Genomic DNA, 19,150 nt, shown 5'->3' with positions numbered 1-19,150 from the left:
ATGAGACACATGTAAAGATTTTAGAAAGTTTCTGATCTAGGCTGCGTGGAGCTTCATGCCATCGATCTCACCCCTTTGTACAGGAGCCAGCTATGCTCCCAACATTGCTGACAGATACTTGTCTAGCCCTTGTTTAAAGACCTGAAAGGATGGAAAGTCTTGCTGGGCATTCTCTTCAACAGTTTTATGATTTTTCTTGATGTTTTACTTCACATGTCCTCACTTCAGTTTGAAACCGTGGTGCTGCATGAGCTATTCACAGTAGATAGAACAGATAGACAGTTTAATTTTCTCTCCTTTACAATTCTCTTCTCTGTGGTTGAAGGCGATTACCATGTCTCTGCACAGCCCTGATTCCCTCATCAAGTTTGTTCCCCAGTTGGTGCTTTCCAGCCTTGTGGTTGTTCTTGGCATTTCATTGGTGAGAGGGAGCGCCCTCGCTGAACCCAGCACTCATCCTGAGGTTTTATTAATCAGGGAATCACAGAATGGCCTGGGTTGAAAGGGACATAAAAAATCATCCCATTCCAACCCCCTGGTTGTAGAAAGGGACACCTTTCCCTAGACAACTTTCTCAGAGCTCCATCCAGATTGGCCTTAAACAATTCCAGGGAAGGGGCATCCAAAACTTTTCATGTTAGACATTAAATCACAAAATGTCCCTTCAATTCCCTGTACAACAGTACCATGTTGACATTCTCACATCAGGAGTGCTGCCCAGAATATGTTGGACTTTTTTGAGGTCTTATAACCAGACTTGACACAGCCGGATTCTGTCTGGCTTCCAAAAAAAAAAAAAAAAAGAAAGAAAAAAAGGCATTAATTGTGTCATGAGTTCTAATCATCTGTGGGAAGTCCTGCTGTTGGATCTTAAGGCTGCCACACAGCCATCCTCCTTGTTTTACATTGGCTGCTATGACAGCTTAGCTTGTTTCACTGGTGCATGCTTTGGGGAAGGTTTGCTTCAGAAGCAGGTACCTCTGAGTTACAATCAAATATGAGCAGAGTGGCTAATGGGATTACTGAGTGCCATGTAGATATCTGGCAGATTTCCTTTCATTTTGCAGCTGCTGAAAATGTTTAACATTAGGAAGTTTAGGAACAGAAAGAGGAAGCCCTGAAGATTGCAATGCTGGTTTCAGTCTGATCATGCTTCTGTCATGAGTCTGAGTACAGCTAATGAACCATTTAATTTGCAGTGAAATTGTGTATGAAGTTGATGTTAGTTACAAAGTAAAAATCAAGTAGAGATTATATATGTGTAGGAAATATTACTGCATGCAGATGTTAAAGATGTGAGACAAGATTATAAAAATGGATCCAGGATATGGCTGGCATGATAAAGAAAACAAGCTCTTTCAGGTAGGTGCTGCCTGATTCTTTGTGGTGCTGCTCAGAGCTCTGCACATCCTTCTACATGATATTTGATTGCTTGGTGTTTATTTTCTAATGAAACAACACTCATCTACCAGCAGGGTCATTCAATGATAAAATAATTCTTTGTCCTGTTCCCCCTGTTCTAAATCAAACAGTTCTTTACATTTTGCATTGTAAATATAGCTCATTTCCTCTCTTTATGTCTCCAAGTTGCCCTTACAATAGATCTTGGTACTTGGAAATCAAAACTGAGGTACAGGTGCCTCAGTGGAACAGATGCCATAGCTGGTTCTGTGCCAATTCTACCTCTTAAATATCAGAAACAATTAAAATTGAAAATAAAAGCTCCATAGGACAAATTTTCCTCAGTCAGCTCTGTCAAAGAGAATTGGATTTAAGAAGTCCATGAATTAGGCACTGAGGGTTCACCCTCCTTCGAAAGGTTTCATTTAACTGCAGGTCATCATTATCCTCTTTTCCAGCAATCATCTGCTAAATCTGGTAATTGCAACCCTGACGTCAGCAAAGCTGGACAGGGGCCCCCAGTGGAGCAGAATTTGACCCACTATTTTTTCACTGGTATTGTAGTAATCTAACTCGTAATCAAGCAGGGAGAAACTCTCAAAATCCTTTCTGCTGTAATCTCCACATATTGCTATAGATCTAGGAGGAAATTGTTAGTCTAGTCTGGGTTTTATAGAGCCAATTTGGTTTTGTTAGCTCTCAAACAGCAAGGGGAGGAATCCCATCCAGCAGTTATGCTGTGTAATTGCTTTGGTGCTCACCTGGAAAAAGGGTTTGCCTGATTCACGTGATCCATGGGATCTCATATAAATGAGTGGGAGGACAATGTACAGTGCCCAAATTGTCAGAGGCTTTACAGTGTTTTGTATCCTCATCTGCTAGCCTTCTATTCTAGTTGATCAGGAATTGCAATCATCCTTGATTACTTCTTTAAAAGAGGGATAAGAATCCCTCTTTTAAAGAACTAATCAATGCAACAGCAGATCTGCAGCTACTATTGAGAAATCTAGACAGAGTTTGATATTTGCTTGCAAGCCGTGCACTGATAATTTTTCCACCATTCAGTGCCCTTTTCTAGAATAAATTTTACTCATATGGGAAAGGTCATTTGATTGAGACAGTACTAAAATGTGTCAGACTGGTTTTGATTTGGACTAAATTTAGCCTGCAGAAATAAATATACAAGTCCCTTTTATTCACAGAAACACTTCCTCCAATGTTCATGGAAGCATTGCACAGGTGGATTTGTGGCACTTTCCAGAATGATTTCCAAAGCTTCCTCAAGCAGGCAATAAGGCAACGCTGACATTTGCCTTAATGTCAAAAGGCTGCAGGTCAGCAGGTTTGGCTCTGGGCTTCAGAGAGGGTGAGCAGCTCTGGCCAGCACCAGTGGGCAATTTCAATTAAGGCTGGTTAGGCTTGGATCCAGTCTGTCTGCATCTGATTAGAATGCTGACAGTAGTTTCTGGAGAAGTTTGTCGTGATTATCATTGTTTGGAGAGTAGACATGGAAGGGCAGAGATTATGGAGCCAGGAACTGATTCAGAGCATTTCTAGGACTGCTTATTTTTATGTCTGCTTTGCAAGTTTTAAAAACTGGTCACAAATGAGGCACAGAATCAGAAACCATTTCACTTGAAAATGTGACCTTTGGACTGGAGAAATTTGGATTCAGAGTTCACAGAAAACTGTGAGCAACCTGCACTTTGCAGAGGTGTGAGTTCAGAGCCAGAAGTTAATTAAAAGTGAGGTAAAGAAAGCCTATTTCAACCAAAGTAACCTCTTGTGATCCATAGATTTAAATCTGATGGCTCAGATTAATTCATGGCATTGGCCAGGTCTGGTCTGCTAGCTGAGGACTGTCTACAGAATCATTTTGAGTTGAAGAAAACAGAGGGTTTCATCATCTGTGACGAGTGCCATGGAATGAAAGTCTTTTTATCAAGTGAGGTGGGCTGCAGAAAAGGAGCACTTCAGCTTTCCTTTTCAGACCTCATTAGTCTGTGTTCCAGCTATAGCAGACACACTCATCATTTAATTTGTCTCATAAACTGGTTTTCTGCCAGTCTGTTGTTCTGCACTTTGATGCTTGTTAAATATCCTTCCTATCAGGCTTTATTCTTTCTGGACTCTGGAAACAGAAATTGTGTTATTTTTGGCTTGAGTGCTTTGAAGTCCTTCAGTTTTGTTTCTGCATTTACACCTGACAGCATCTATCTTCATAGCCTTGTCTTTTTGACCACAGGGACAAAGCAGAAGGGACAGCAGTGCTGAAAATAGATGTGAATAATTAGTTTTGTGGTAGAGCCAAAACAGGTTTGTTTTTAAGAACATCTACTCTCAGCCTGTCACTCTCCCTTTCTGTTTTCCATGGTCACTGTCTCTGGGAAGCACCTCTGCAAGTTTGCCTTAAGTCTTACAAAGCTCATTTTGTCCCTAAGTCCAAAGTTACTTCAATTTCTGCTTTAACATCATGTAAGTTCCATTTTGACTTTGTTCTTGGGATGAAAACAGGGCAAGAAAAATTAGGTTTTTTTGTCATTTTTGCTCTTAAGATTTTTGCTGGAATTGAGAATGAAGTTTTTAAGGGTAGAATTTATGCTTCCCACACAAATTGCCATTAAGAAGGTCATGAAGCTCATCAGCCCTTCTACTGCCTTATTTTTGGAGTTTAATGAAAAGTTAAAAGCATATGCAATCTATTCCACTTCTCTTTGCATATTTACGATATGTTAATAATTACAGACAATGTTCGTGAAGTTAGAATTATTATTTCTAATCGTTCTTGATTTGAAGTGTTATGGTGTAACAATCAGCTTGTCATGTCTTTGACAAACACTTTGTCATTCTATTTAAGGAATCAGTTTTAATCTTCAAAGAAAAGGGCTTAGTTAATTTAGAAGTCAAGCAGAGAGATGGCAGTCATATGAGCTTTTAGCACAATAGATATTCATAAAATATCCCCCATAAAGTAGTAAGCCTTGGGGCCAAAGGGACAGATGCAGTAATATAACAGTCCCTCTTTTCTTCCTCCTGCACATCTACTCCCACTGAGGATGTCAGTGTAGATTCTGAGTCACCTGACCTGCCATAAAACAATAAGGCTTTTCAAATAATCTCCTGTAGAAAAGACAAAAGAGCAGAGCCTTTAAAGGAGTTGATTCAGCTGAATTTGGGTTGTTCCTGAAGTCAAAGAGAGGACTGTCTTAGTCTCAGAGCAATTATTAAATGCTATTACCTTTGCTTTTGCAATCTGATGGCAGAGTAATACAGCTTCCCGAGGGAATGAGAAAAACACCAGTATCAGGGATATTTAAAATGAGACTGAATAAAATTTGCATGAGGTCCTATGTGCAGCAGTCCATTAGTACTGTGATAAGACCTATCTCATGCCTTATGATCCCTTCTAGAGAAAAGGAATTTTGGCCTGAACAAGGGCTACTTTATAATCAGGATTATGGAGCTATTCTTGAGCTCCTGCGAACTCCTATCTGCCCGATTCTTGTAGCCATCATCACTTTTGTCATTTTCATCCTGCTGACAATTCCCAACCTTTTCTTCATAGCTCCCTAGAAAACCACTGGTATTGTTTCAGCCTGCTGGGTACAAATCCATAAGCAGTCAAGAGGGGATTCATTTTCTTAACTCCAGGAATTGGTTGTTTCTCTTCCTATCCCTTTACACCCCCTCTCCTAAATGATAGGCTCCTCATAGGCACCTCATTTTTATCAGCTTTTTTTTTTTTTTCTGGGGAGCTCAGATTTCTGTATATGTTTGTGCAGAAATGCCAATTTTGATGTATCTCTGTGCAGCAGTACCCAAACAGGCTGAGCCCAGCCCCAGCCCAGCTGTCCAACCTCCAGTGGATGACATGAGGGGTGCTGGACAGTGCCTTTAGCCCCTTGTATTTCTCTTGAGTTTGGAAGTTTGGCTAGCAGATAATGAATAAGAATGAAGAAAAATCCATCTAGACCCTATTCCTGCAGGCTTGGTTGTGTGTTTATCCTGTGTGTAACACAGACCATTGCAACTGATGGGAGCAGCCTTACTCTGAGCCAAGGGCTTTAACTGGAGCAAAACATCGGACTCCTGGAAATACTAAACTATTTGCCAGCTGTGTAGAGGAAAAAAAAGACCAATGTCATTAGTGCTCAAGCCTTGTGCAAGGGGAAGGAAATAATTTGAAGTGCAGATTTTTCAATGAACTGAGCATGCTCACAAGAGTGGAGGAGGTGAGTGCACATCAACCAAAACCCAGGGGGAAATTTCCCTCCCAGCCCAAAGCAGGGTGGGCAGCATGACCCTGAGCACCTGATTGCCTCCTCTGCCTGAAAGGCTTCTTGGTGAGTGATTGGAACTTAGATGCTTTAGTGGAGAGGGAGGAAAATCTCTGGTCACAGATCCTAGAGGTGTGTTTGCTCTATATCCTGGCAGAGTCTTCCAGCGCAAATAAGAAAGATATCCTGTAATAAATGACCAAGTTTTAAGAAGCTGTGTTTAAGGATTTTTTTCCTAAAATAATCCCACAGACCTTTCTCTATAACAATTCCATCTTTGGCAATTTTGCTTGAAGAATCTCCAGTATGAAATGGGAGCGTTTGAAGTGAATCATTTAATTTGCTTAACTTAAACAGGTTCCTACAACATTTAATTTTCAACTGATTCTCTCTAATTAAAGTTCAAGTCACTCTTAAATATTTAGCCTTGTTAAATGAAGATCCAGGAAAGAAAATGTGATAGTCTTTTTCTTTTCTACTTTACTTGAAATATGTATTTTTTTGGTCTTTAGTTTTGAAGCACCAATTTAATTTGACTTACCAGCAAGAATAATTTCCAGAATTTCAAGCACAATTTAGTATTGTAAATTGAAAAGCTAGATCAATTAATTATCGTTTATTTTAGAAACTTTCCTTGTAACAGTTTTGTTGAGGGAGAGAAACAGGGCAGAATCAAACTCCATATGTATTAAGTGTTCACCCTTATAAATGGCCAGTTAAATATTATTCCACACTTGAAATATTGGGGAATTTTTTGGGGATGTGCTTGCTGAGGTGTTCTAGTAACTTGACCTGGTCAGCCTGTGTCCTCACACTTGTGCATCTCGAAGGCAGAAGTGTGAGTTCTGTGTTTAGTTTGAGGAATTCAGTGGGATGGATGGTTTCACAGGTGGTTGTGAAAATCAGACCATTTTAGGGGACTCTCCCACTGCAGTCAGTCATCCTGTTCCCAACTGGCTAAGCTTGAAAATGTGACCTTGATATCTATCTAATAAAGTACTGGCTGTTTTCTCATCCCTTCCCTCTGCTTATTTCTTGGCTGGTAGCTATTCATGCTCAGATGATTTTTTTTTTTTTTTCAGCCTAACTGACTATGACACCACACAAATTAGTGAGCAGTCTCCATGATTAATCAGTGAGCTTTCAGTTTTGGCACTGTGTTGTAGGATTACTTAGAGGATAAATAAATAAATCCGATATTTCTGACAACTGTAAAATAAGTAGGCAAAAGAAGAAGGAAAAACCACACAACACAAAGTTGAATGATCACTCTTTAACATGAAATCAGAAAGTACTTTTTTTTTGGCTTGGATAACTGGACATGCTAACTTTGAATCAACATTACTACTTCCTTCTTCCCAATGAATCTGCTGGTGGTTGTGACATGGGACTGAGAGAATTCCTTGATATGGATTTCTGATGGGTTAAGTTGAAGTGGCAGTTTTTGTTTAGGAGTGTGGTTTTAGTCTGAAACAGAGTATGTAAAAATGGGAATTGCTCTCTCAGTGAATCACAGTCCTGGCTGCTGACCTGAGTGACAGACCTCACTTTTTCCCTCTGGCAAAGCTGGTGTGTTGGCTTTTCTTCTGCCATGTGGCCACATTGCTAACTCACTTCAAGGGCAAAATCTGTTCTCATTTAGTATCTGGTCAATGTTGTTGTTTCTGATGGTTTTGGACAAGGCAGCTGTGGGAAGACTTTTGCACAAAGATGTTTGATTTTCCACAGTCAGGATGGATCTCAGTGTGCTGCCCCCAGAGCTGGTTGCTGCTGCAGGTCCAGCAGCTGGAATATCCTCACGTGCCCTGAGCAGTTTTGGCCTGAGGTCTCTGGGAGAAAAACAAAAGCAATTCTTCATATCTCCCAGCTACATTTGTTTTGTGTTTTGGAACACAGGGTACAAACTCTGTGCCTGAGTATTTGACCCTACTTGTCAAATATACAATTTTTCTTGACTACAGTTAAATTTAAGCCAAGATGTCAGAGGGCACATTTTGTTTCAGCCCATGCAAAATGGCAATTTTGATGTAATTTGGTCTGTTAGGTATGTTAATGCTAAACATAAGAACTTATGCCTCCATATAAAATTTTATCTAAGGCCTTCTAGCCATTAAAACTATGGATGAGTCATAAATACTTAATCAATTCAGGTGGTCCTGAAATAATTGTGACTATTTGGGCTATTGCAAATATTATAAGTAATTCCTGAAATCTTATTCAAGAAAGCATGTTCTGTGCGTGCATGTGATGAGGGGAGGAGCAGGGAGACCCCTGGGAGAGATGAAAACCAAAATGCATCCATTGCCCTTAGCTGAGCCTTGACATTAAGAGATGCAGCCTTGCTGAATACAGAGGTTGAGTTTTGTTTCAAGTAAAATACATCCGCAGCTATAGAATCAGTACATTTTCCATTGTATCATTTGTAATGGTGGCTGCTAAAAAGAAGACACCTGAAATAAAGTGTGCCAGCAGTCAGCTGAAACATTTCCTTTATCTGCACTTCCATGAATTTATATCTGAAGGAGTGTGTTTTTCCAAAGCTGCTCTGTCTGCCTGCTGGCAGGGCTGCACAAAATATTGTTGTGGGTGGGAAAAGCTGTCCATCCACACCTAACAAATGAGTGTCCTGAAAAGTCCCCTGTGAAATGCCGTTCCCGGGATGCTTTGTATTCTCAAGGTCAGCCTGTTTGCTCACCCTTGTGCCCTTTTCCTTTCTTTCAGGGTTTCGAGGACCCCAAGGACAAGTAAGCAAATTTACTTCTGTCATACATTGTTATGTTTACACATTTGGGATCTTTTTCTCATATTAAAAAAGGACAAAAATTGATGCCCGGAAGCCAAAAATAATGCTTGGACTCCCCAGAGGTTTGTCCTGGAGGGACAGCCGGTTGAAGGCACAGGATTGACTGATGTGCATTCAGAACAGCCACTGCCCTCAAAACATTTATTTGTTTGGTGGCTAACTTGCTTTTATAATTAAAATGCTTTCGCTGCACTTCCCCTTGCCCCAAATAATCTCCACTCTTTGAAAATAACCCAAGACAAAATCTTCCTCTAAAGTATATGTAAATGTTGGACATCTCCAATAGGAAAGGCTCATGTATGAATTGAAATGGCTGTATGGTTTCTGATTTTATTTTCATATATTTTATATTACTCATTATTGCATATTGCTTATTTCTACATATAAAAATCAACTCAGAAATGATAGCTTGTTTGAAAAACTAAATTCAAAGTTTCATGCTCTAAAATACAGCCGAATTTTAGCAGTGTTTTCATTTTTTTCCTGTAGAACTTTAGAGGAATGGTTAAAACAATTTAATGAGAGTGGTATTTTGAAATATTGTTGAAATATTGCCTTTGGAGGAAAAAACCCAAACACATTCACTTTTTAAATTCTACAACTGGATATAACAAAAGCATTTCCTGTATTGAAGGTGTTTAGAATAATTTCACATTCTGTCCAGCTGGATGGCATTAATTATAAGCTTGCTTAGAGCAAGTTAGGCAAGAGTAGAGGAGACTGATGCCTAAAATATGTTGCTGTTGCTCTTTGTCACGTTTCTCTTGCTGCTGGTCAAGGCTGAGTAGATTTCTGTGAGCTGGGACAGGTCAATGCTTCTGTGAGCTCTAGGCATCCAACTGTGGGAAAATTCACATTATGGTGATTGAGCACTGAGTGCAGATGCCTAAAAGGAAAAGGAAAGTGATAGGTTTGGACATAGCAATATTAAGAGTCATTCTCTCCTTCCCTTGCCCTTCCCTGCAAACTGGATTTTCATAACATTTAGCTCTGTGCACCCTGGGATGTTTCTCTGGGCCCACTGTTTCCTGTTGTATGGATGCTGGGAAATTCTGTTGGTGTTAGATATGCTTTGGGCAGAAAAGAGTTAACAGATTACAACAAAATAATTCATAGGAATACAGAAATTTTCAGTATCCCTCATGAAATAGTATTTTTTCTCATAGTTTCTGCAAGAAAACACAGAAATCAGCTGCCTCAATGCTGGTCCACAGCAGTCACCCAACAGCTGAGGAGCAGCATCTCCTCTGTTGCTCCAAGGACCATAATATCTGTTCTCCATCCTATAGTTTGAAAGGTTCCTTGGGCTGTTGCAGCCAATAGCTGAGCTCTCTTACTCAGTGTGGTTCCAGCTTATTATACAGATTTCAGGATTTTTGCATTTCTGTTCAGTACCAAAAGAAGTTACTACTTGCCCCTGATTCTCTTTATCCAGAAATCTGTTTAACTCAGGTACAAAGATTTGGCAAAAATAAATCTCTAGCAGAGTGTGTTCATGGTGAGAATGGTTAAAATTAGATACCTAAACCATGTCAAGTACTAAGGCAGTTCCTTCATGTGCAGAAATACTGAGGGTCAATATTTTCATCTGGCAGCAAAGGAAGACGTGGGCAGCACACATCCCTGAGAACAGGACCAAACCTTATGTGCATGAGTGCAGGTTTAGTTACTCAGCTTAAGCATGAAACATTTAAAATTATGGAATACATGTAGTTTTGGCAGTGGTCACACTCTGCATTGGCAGAAAGTAATTAAATCAGCAGCACATTTTTGGACCACTCTGAAGACAACATCCCTGGGTTAATTGGTAGTGTTCACATCTGCAAGCAGAGTGAAAAAGTTGCTACAAGCTCTTTTTGTGCTGTTCATGTCCCTTGACACAATTTTCTGTTGGCTACATTTGAAGAAATCTCAGCACTGCTTTTAGGATGTGTTTTTGGAAGTTTCACAGCAGCCTGAAATCCTCATTCCCTTCCCCCTCAACCATGCTATCAATATATCAAAAGGCATTTTGACATATGAATTTCATTAATCTATGGCAGTAACTCAGCTCTGACTTACAGGCACTGCCTCCAGGGCACTCCTTAGCACAGGGAACTTTTGTATGCCAATTTAAAATTACATTTATGCAAATGTACCCAAACTTGCTGTACTGTAATTTAGCTTGGGTACAATGGGCTGTGAAAGTCACCTGAACAGCTCAGGCTGTGCGAGGTGACTGAGCTTGCCTGCAGTCTGTGTGAGGGTGGCTGCCCACTGCCAATGTCCCAGCAAGGCAATTTAAAACCAGCAGGGGCATTTCTACACAGCCTGCAACCTTGGAGGTTACTTTAGTATTAGAAACACCCTGAGCAGTAAAAAAACCTATTACAAACTTGCAGGCAGCTGAGGCAGACACCAGGCAGCCAGGTTCTTCTCTTTGCATCCTCCTGAGTGGCGTTTTCAGACTGGAACTGGAAATTTGACTGCTCTTTGCCAAGATGCTGAGCTGCCTCCTCTGCTTCAGTTCCAGTGGAAAACGCATCGCGTCTCCATGTGTGGTATGGAATGGGGACGTGTGAGTGGCCCAGGTGTGTACATAACTCACAGGACCTTGGAAGACCTTCTGTAAATACAAAGCCTAATGATTTCCTTGCTCGTTTTTATGAGCCCAGAAGACGTTGCAAGGACTGAATGAAAAGAACAGCACCCCCTTGAATGCTCAAGCAGATGTACTTCCTCTGAGGAAGTAAATTGAATGTCCTGACCTTGTAGGGGAAAAAAACATTTTTATTTTCAAAGCTGATTATATGAATTTCTAGGAACTAAATAACTTCTAGAGCCCAAAAATAAAAAACTATTTCCTCTAACCCCTCTGAAATACTAAGGTTGGCTAAATTAGAGATTAGACCTTGTGACAAACTAGGCTTGTAACTGCTATATGGCCACTGGTGTGCTGTCATGACCCAGCTGAGGTGCAGGCACATTCAACTTGCTGGCTGGGTCAAGGAGTGGTAGAATGGAAAAGAGCAGATAGACCTAATTTAGTTTTCTCTTGCCAAGAGATGCATAGAAGAGTTGAGGTACAGAGGGCTTCTTAAAATCTGATCCAGTTTTGCAGAAAGCTTTGAAAGAGCCTTCCTTTTGGAAAGGGACCTTTAACTTTTAAAACAGAGTCACATTCTGGTTTGTGAGCTGCTTTCCAGCACAGCCTTACCTGTGGGAGCCTGCTGGCTGCAAGACAGAGTGCATTGTGTGCTCTGGTGCAGTACAAATGAAACCAGGGAAATAAAGCAGAGTAGCTTTTCATCGTGCATGTCAGACCCCAGGATTTTCCTCCGGAGTGCCCAAGCTGAGGGTCACACAGCAGAAGCCCAAAGTGCCACTGTGGGGTTTGCACACAGAAATAGTTATCTGCTGGAATATACCCCAGTGCAAGGGAGGGGCAATTTCAGTGGATAACTATTGGCAAACCCTGGGGATAACCTGGGCAATCATGCAAGCAAAGCAGAAAAACAGCGCCTCAGGATTGGCTTTTAATTTCTGCCTATAGCTCATCTGAGGGCAAGCCATTAAAGTGACAGCATCAAGTCATTAAAATACTGTTAGATTTTAAAAATAACTAGAATGTGGGAGGGTGTTTCAGGTTTCCTAATCCTCAGTGCAAAATGCCTCAGGACAATTAAGTTTAGAGTGTTATTTTTTTCTCAACAGTTTTTGAAAATCGGCTTCATTTTTCTGAAGCTATAGCAGAGATTCAGAAAAAAAGTGACACAAAAGATTATAATATTTTTCCACATATTTAGAAAGCAGAATCTAATTTGTATTTTTTTCTTCTGTTGCTTTTTTCTTTTGCAACCTTTCCTTAAGTAAAGGAAAATCTTGTAAACAGATCTTGTAAAAATCTTGTAAACAGATTTTTCTTTCTGTTTTGTGCTTTATACTCATAAGTAACTGTGTGAAGGGGAGTGAGTCAGGCCACTTTTTTTCCCCAAATGTTTGTTCTGTAAAGAATTTTTTTCTCAAGAAGGGAGACTTGTTGAAGTTTGTACATTTTCATAGTAATATTTACAGAAATTGTTATTAGAAAGCAAAAAATATGACTGGATGCATAAATCATTTTTTCAGTGCAGACACTAACAGCTACAACAGTACAGCAGTGCAGGGAAGAATAAGTCAGAGGACAAGGGGAAGGAGGCTACCAAGTGGTTTTAGATAATGAGAGGTGGAAATGAGACCTGAGTGCAAAGAAGCAGATGTAGTATAGAAAAAGGGCAAATAAATAGAAGCCTTGTAATAATAATGACTTGGGACTGGCAGTGAGCTCTAGAGCTGATACCACTCCCCTCTCTGCTCCCAGTCCCTTTCCCTGTTGAAGCTGTCATAGGCAAAATGCCATTAACCTCCAGCTCATTATACACTGCAATAACACACGGTGCAGAGGCAGAAATTATCTTGTGTCTTATGCTCCCTTTTCATGACATCCTCAGGAGCACCCAGGAGAGTATGAACCCAGAGGATGAAGTGGATGAGTTTCTGGGCCGGGCCATCGACGCCAGAAGCATCGATCGGTTACGCTCCGAGCACGTGCGCAAATTCCTCTTAACATTCAGGGAGCCTGACTTGGAGAAAAAGGTAACGCTGTCCAAAAACCAGTGCAGTGCATCAGGCAGGCTTGTTAGGAGTTTTAATTCTCCTGCAGAAGGTCAGGCTTTTATATCTAGGGTTTAAGCTGTGGTTTGGGTGCTGGAGGTCGGGTGGTGACCTTGAAAAATCCATGCTTCTTCATGGAAACCTTAATGTAACTTCTCCTAAAAAAACCACAGCCATCTGAAGGGAGCACTGTCCAGGAAAAAGAAGCCATTTCTATCAGACACATATGAATATGCAGTGATAAGCAGTAAAGGGAATCTAGAGTAAACCAGATTGTTTCTCTGACTTTGAGACTCCAAACCAAGATTGCAGTCACCCCTTATCTCCTTCAAATCACGGGAGAAGCCCACTTCAGCCTACCTAAGCTTTGAAACACCTCTGGAGGAACTTTTCCCTGCCCTATATCCCCACAAAGAGCCCCAGGTATTAATCAGGCTCATTGGGATGCAGTCTGTACTCTGGATATTTTTGGGAGCCCATTTTAAGCAAGAAATTGTTCTCTATCCCACAAATGTGAGAAAGGGGAATAACAGACCTAAAGCTCATGAGCAGTTGATTTCTTCCTGATTTGGTTTCAGATAGTGCTGTCAGGCAAAGATCATTTCCCTGACGATATAGTAGAGACTATCAGCTACCATCAGCTCTAGATGGCTGCAAAGTTAAATTTCCAAGTCTAAGTCTAGAGGTATCTGGATGACATTATTAAAGGTACCATAAGAAATGGTGGGTTTAATTGCACAAAGAAAGTAATCCTTTTTTTCTTTCTTTTTTTTTATTCAAGCACATAACCTTAGGATGCTTGAGTGGTCTTTGGGTTAAACTCATTATTCCATGGAAAACACTTCATAATAAGTTTGCACTAATTATTTTATAATTTTATTTAGAAACAGTCTTTCCTTGACAAGAATGACTACCTATTACAAAAGCAGAGCTTTTCAGGATTTACAGCTGTTCAATGAATCAGTGTGGGACTGGATAAAAGCTCGAGCATGTAATTTCCCCCCACTCCTCCTCTTCAATTTTATAGCTGAAAACTGCCAGGGAAATTAGCGGTTCACCTGTTCAGAGCACCTTTTATTTTGTGGTTCAAACACTGATACGGTCTGTGCTGAGAACTGAGCTTCAAGCTAAATAAAGCATCTTTGGGAATCGGGTGCAGCTCCCACGTGGCCGATACGTTGACAAGAAGTTGGAAGGAGTGACTGTGTGAAAACCACAGCAGCCTTGCACTGCCATTAGAACGAGTCAAGTCATCTGCATGAAATGCAAGGTGTTTTCATTAGCAGCGTTTGTCCCTCTTGGAGGAAACTTCCCATGCAAGAAGTTTAGGTCTGATGACAGTGACCTAGAATCTTGGTCCCAGTTAATCCATTTCTGTTCCTCTCGTGCAAGGGGCAGTTGGTGAATCCTCTCTTCACCCAGCTCTGTGGATTTCTTCCCTGGCCTTTGGGCCTGTTCAAGCCCTTGCAGATTGCCAGGGGAAAAGGGGAGTTGGGAATTTGTTTCCTACCAGCACTGCTTTCCAAGGACCTAGACAAAAAGCAAGTAAGAAGTTTTTGTGGACAGAAGGCAGCCAGCCAAACTTCCCACTAACATAATAACTGTGGTTTTTTGCAGTACTCCAAGCAGGTGGATGACAGGTTTGGAGCCTATGTGGCTTGTGCCTCCCTAGTCTTCCTCTTCATCTGCTTTGTTCAAATCATAATCGTGCCGCAGTGAGTACCCTTTCATCCCTTTGCTCCCATCTGCTCCCCTCCTCTATTCCAGCATACTTTTCTTTGTTTTTTCCTTGAAAATTCAGAACTCCAAGGGGAAGAGAAAAATCCTTGAATAATTCATGTTCAAGTGATGCACAGTGCTTATTGTTTTCACCCATTTCTAGTGCAGATTAAAACCTCCTCACTGGCATGTGAGGATTTCTGTTTTCCCAAAGTGATTTCTCTTATAATTTACCTCCATCTTAGGAAATTCAGTTCAGCACATTTATAAGCCTGTGGAAAACAAATATCACTGAGTAGGAAGGATTGCCTACCAAGGCATAGCACACACTCACAGCACAAGGCTGGACTGCCCTCTTATCTAAACACATTGGGACAGGGAGGTGAAAACTCATCACAGCCTCATTGCTCAGAGCACTGAGGTCTCAGGATCTGCTTAGCAAATGAGGATAATCTCTCATACATTTATTCTTCTGGGCTCAGAGCAGCTGGGCCAAGAGGAGAGGTAGAGAGGAGGTTGAGCTGGACATGTCTGAGCTTGAGGCTTGGTCCTGGTTTGAGGGTTGCAGTCATTTCTTTTCCTAGGCAAGAGTGGCATAAGCTCCTCAGGGCTGTGGGGCACAGTGCCCTTGGCCCACTGTATCTTTTCCAGCAGTGAGCTCTGCAGAAATGGGACTCCTCAAAGAGTTCTTTAAAAGTCACTTAAAATTACAGCATGTGGGTATTTCCTATGCTCTGGTTTAGTAGCAATAATACACCATTCACTGAGCAATGCTGTGTTGGAAATAAATTTGGAGTTAGTAATTTTTAAACTGAAGAACAAGATCACAGAAGCTCTGAAAATGCTCCAAATTTATCTTCCTTACAAGAAGACAAAAAATTGTCCCTAAAGAGAGCTCCAGCCCTATTTTATGCCATTACAACTGTTTTCTACATCTGTTCCCACCACAGATCTTTTTGGAGTAGAGATTGGTTTGTAGTGTTCAGATCAGATATTCAGAAGGTCACAGAAATAACACATAGTCTGATGTTTGTTGTTCACTCTCCCAGGCACAAGTGCTCACAGAAGGATTGAATCAGCAAAATAATATCAGGACAAATGCACTATGTAAACAGACAGGTCTGCTTTGGGAAACTGCAAGTGAAGCTGAAAGAGGTTCAAAATTGGAACTAGATAATTCCCAGCAATTCATGTAATGTTAATTACATCCAGAAATGTTCTCTGAGAGTAACTAATTTAACAGGGGCTTACACTTTGGACTTCTAAATACTGCTGTCATAACTTCACACCTGCAGAGGCCCTCTACCAGCCTTGTGTTTCTCATCAAACTCCCTAAGCAGCCACTATGCTGTCTCCATAAAACCCAGTTTAACATTTAAATGACAACTTGACAATTTCTCTTGTGTGTCAACCATATGGCTGCCTCCTTTGTATTATGCAGGAGCCAATCCCTTATGGCAGTGTGGTGTAAATGTTGTGCTGTTCAGACTCCTTCCATGCTGCCCATAAGAAGGGTGGTTGTTTATTTTTTTTTTTGTGTGTGTTTTTTTTTTGTGTGTGTGTGGTTTTTTTGTTTGTTTGGGGTTTTTTTGTTTTGGTTTGGTTTGGTTTGGTTTGTTTTTGTTTTTTTTCTGCAAGTTCTGAAGTGTCCTTAGTCAGCCTGGCCTGTCTGAAAGGTGATTTGGTTCAAGAATAAATAAAATCCTATATCTTAACTGTAGGTCAGATACACTTCCCTTCATTTTTGCTTTGTTTTTCCTTATATTTCAGTTGCATAGCTTTGGTCTTTTATTGAGCACCAGCTGAAACCACAGGTGTGGTGATGTGTCACCATCAGAACTTCATGAAAGACATACCATGGAATCCGAATTTGAAAACAGAGACAGAATGTCAGTGTCAATTTATTATGATAAAGAGGAATTACTCCTCTTTAGGAGTAATTCCTAAGGCTCAAAAAAGTGAAAAGGTTCAAACAGTGAATTAGCAAGTACAATTATCTTAGTAGTCATGAAAGAACACAGAGACCAGCTGGCTTTGGTGTTGTTGCCCTCAATGTCACATTGCAAGAATACTTCCTTTAGATTATGAACAAGGCTGACTCCTGGGAGGGGTCCCATCCTGTCACACTGAGACCAATCACTGGGAAATTGGTGTTGAATATCTTCGTGAGGAAAACAGATGAAAATTCACAGTACAAAGTTGGCCCTGGAATTCTCTTTGTACTGCAAAGTTGGGAGGAGCAGGAACCTCTCAACCTCTCAAGATGGCTGTTATCCCTGACTATCCTAATGCTGTGGTTGCTCACATCCCATGCACGACACAGAGCACAGAGAGTGGTGCTGCACAGACATTCCATGTGCAAGACAGGAAGTGATTCCCACTGAGATTATTCCCACCTAGCAGCACTCAGCCTGCCTTCCTTCCCAGGGGTGCCCTGCCCACAGCCAGCTGGGGGCTGACCTGCCACAACAAGTTGTTCTGTCACCTCCTCTAGTGCACGAAATGTTTTCCAGTCCCACCTCTGTCACCCCAGCAGGAAGGTGATTGCTGTAAAAGATGCAGCATTCTCTGTTCTGCAGCCTGTCTGAATAATTCTAAATAGGCCAGAGTATCTGTTGGTATTCAAGGCACCTTGTGTCTCCTACAGCTATCCTAATTGGAAAGCCTGTGCAGTGTGTCATAGCTTGTACAAATGTGCTCTGGAGAGCTGAGCCGTAGCTGTTCTATACAATGTGCTTTTAAAAACCAAAACAAAACCAACCAAACCTCTCCTTGATTTCAGCTCTACATTTATGCTGGGATTTTACCTGACCTGTTTCCTGATCCTGACCACAGTGGTGTTTGTTTCAGTCATTTACTCCTGTGTAAAGGTGAGTACTGTGGTTTCTTTGTAGTCCTCTGCCTAAGATAACCAGATCAGCAATCTGCTTCTTCAGCTAACAGAGGGTGTTTTGTTAGCCATCCTTTCCACACTGTGTGATAAGGGTTACAGAAAAAGCCTTTGATAAGGCAGAATGAATTGCAAACAGATGTTAGGGTTGGCATCTCTGTAGCTCAGCAAGAAGTAATCACTCTGTGGATCTGCATGTCTATTAACTCCCCTGCAGACACTCTCATATTGATATAAGAAGAGCACATTTTCCAATGTGGGACCAAACCCTGGCCATTCATTTCCTCCCTGTAAACTTCCTGCAGAGTCGCCTGTGTACTGGCCCTGCTGCATATGCGTGTTTGGGTAGGCAGATAATCAGAAGCAGAATATCATCAAGGAAAAATGTCCTGGTGGGAAGTAAAAGCCATAAACATATAGAATTTTATCAGCCTTTCTCACATGAGTGTGCAGAGCTTCCAACATTCACTGGGCTCTTTCTTGTAGCTAGCTTTGATCAGAAAAGAAATACTTTGTGTGAAGTCCAAAAACATATTAATTCTTCTTGTCAGCCTGTGGTAAATTGGCAGTGAGCACTGTGGGAAGGGTGCTGTGCTCATCCATTTCACTCAAAGGTGTTTCTTTTAAAAACATTGATGTGTTTCAGGTTTAGGGATCCTTCTAGTCTAGAAGTGTCTGAACATAGAACACGCTCAGATTGTGGTTCCTTAGCCCAAGCTCAGCTTTGTTCCTCAGTGCCTGGAATAAAATAGCTCAGTAGCATCATGTTTCCAGCAGAAGAAACAGTGGGATAATGGATAATGTCAAGCAGATGATTTGTCTCACTTTAATTATCTTCTCTGTGCCATTTTCAACAGTTGAATGTGGGTGCTCTTGACAGACTTGCACCTTACATGTCTTTTTGATTTTTTTAAAGTTAGATTTGGAAATTAAGCTTTGCCTTCTCATATAATAAGGGCTGCAGAGTGTTCCCGATGACAGAAGCTTCAACTTCTATTTGAAGTTAACTACTCACTCACAGGGTTTCCTTTGGCCTTATGACAATATTAAAGGGAGCCTAGTTTGTAAGTGCAGCATCCCATTGGTCTTGCTTGTTTACCAGCAATCAGAAGCAGAGTCAGAAATTACATTGCTGATAGGAAGGCTTGGGTGCCTTGAGCTGGGAAATGGTACCCATGGATGCCTGGTGGTACTTGGTGTGCCCATTGCACTTGAGGATGCTACTGAAAGTCATCCATTTGTAAACTGGTATCAGCAGTTAACGTGATTAGCAGTTAATTAACCACCAGTGTGACAAGATTTTGGTCATAGCCACAGTGAACTTGGGAATTTGGAGCCGAGCTGTGCTGCCTCCTCATGCTGCAGGTCTCTGGCAGCACCATCCCAGCACTCTGCCAGCCAAGCAAGGCCACTCCAAGTCACTGGTTC

The 19,150-nt window shown here is 41.2% G+C and overlaps 1 protein-coding gene across 1 annotated transcript in view; it reads left to right on the top strand.

Annotated features, from left to right (window-relative positions):
* Positions 1-19,150, top strand: part of ADCY5 (adenylate cyclase 5) — a 205,857-nt gene that overhangs the window by 166,559 nt on the left and 20,148 nt on the right. Inside the window, exons 10-13 of the mRNA XM_053947976.1 lie at positions 8,400-8,422; positions 12,951-13,095; positions 14,731-14,828; positions 17,615-17,702. Of these exons, the coding sequence (XP_053803951.1) occupies positions 8,400-8,422; positions 12,951-13,095; positions 14,731-14,828; positions 17,615-17,702 (354 nt within the window). The remainder of the gene's footprint in view (positions 1-8,399; positions 8,423-12,950; positions 13,096-14,730; positions 14,829-17,614; positions 17,703-19,150) is intronic.

The sequence above is a fragment of the Vidua chalybeata genome, chromosome 7, assembly GCF_026979565.1.
Source record: "Vidua chalybeata isolate OUT-0048 chromosome 7, bVidCha1 merged haplotype, whole genome shotgun sequence".
In the NCBI taxonomy this organism is placed as follows: domain Eukaryota; kingdom Metazoa; phylum Chordata; class Aves; order Passeriformes; family Viduidae; genus Vidua; species Vidua chalybeata.
Note: the sequence above shows the minus strand (reverse complement) of the source record. Positions and strands in the feature narration are given on the sequence as shown.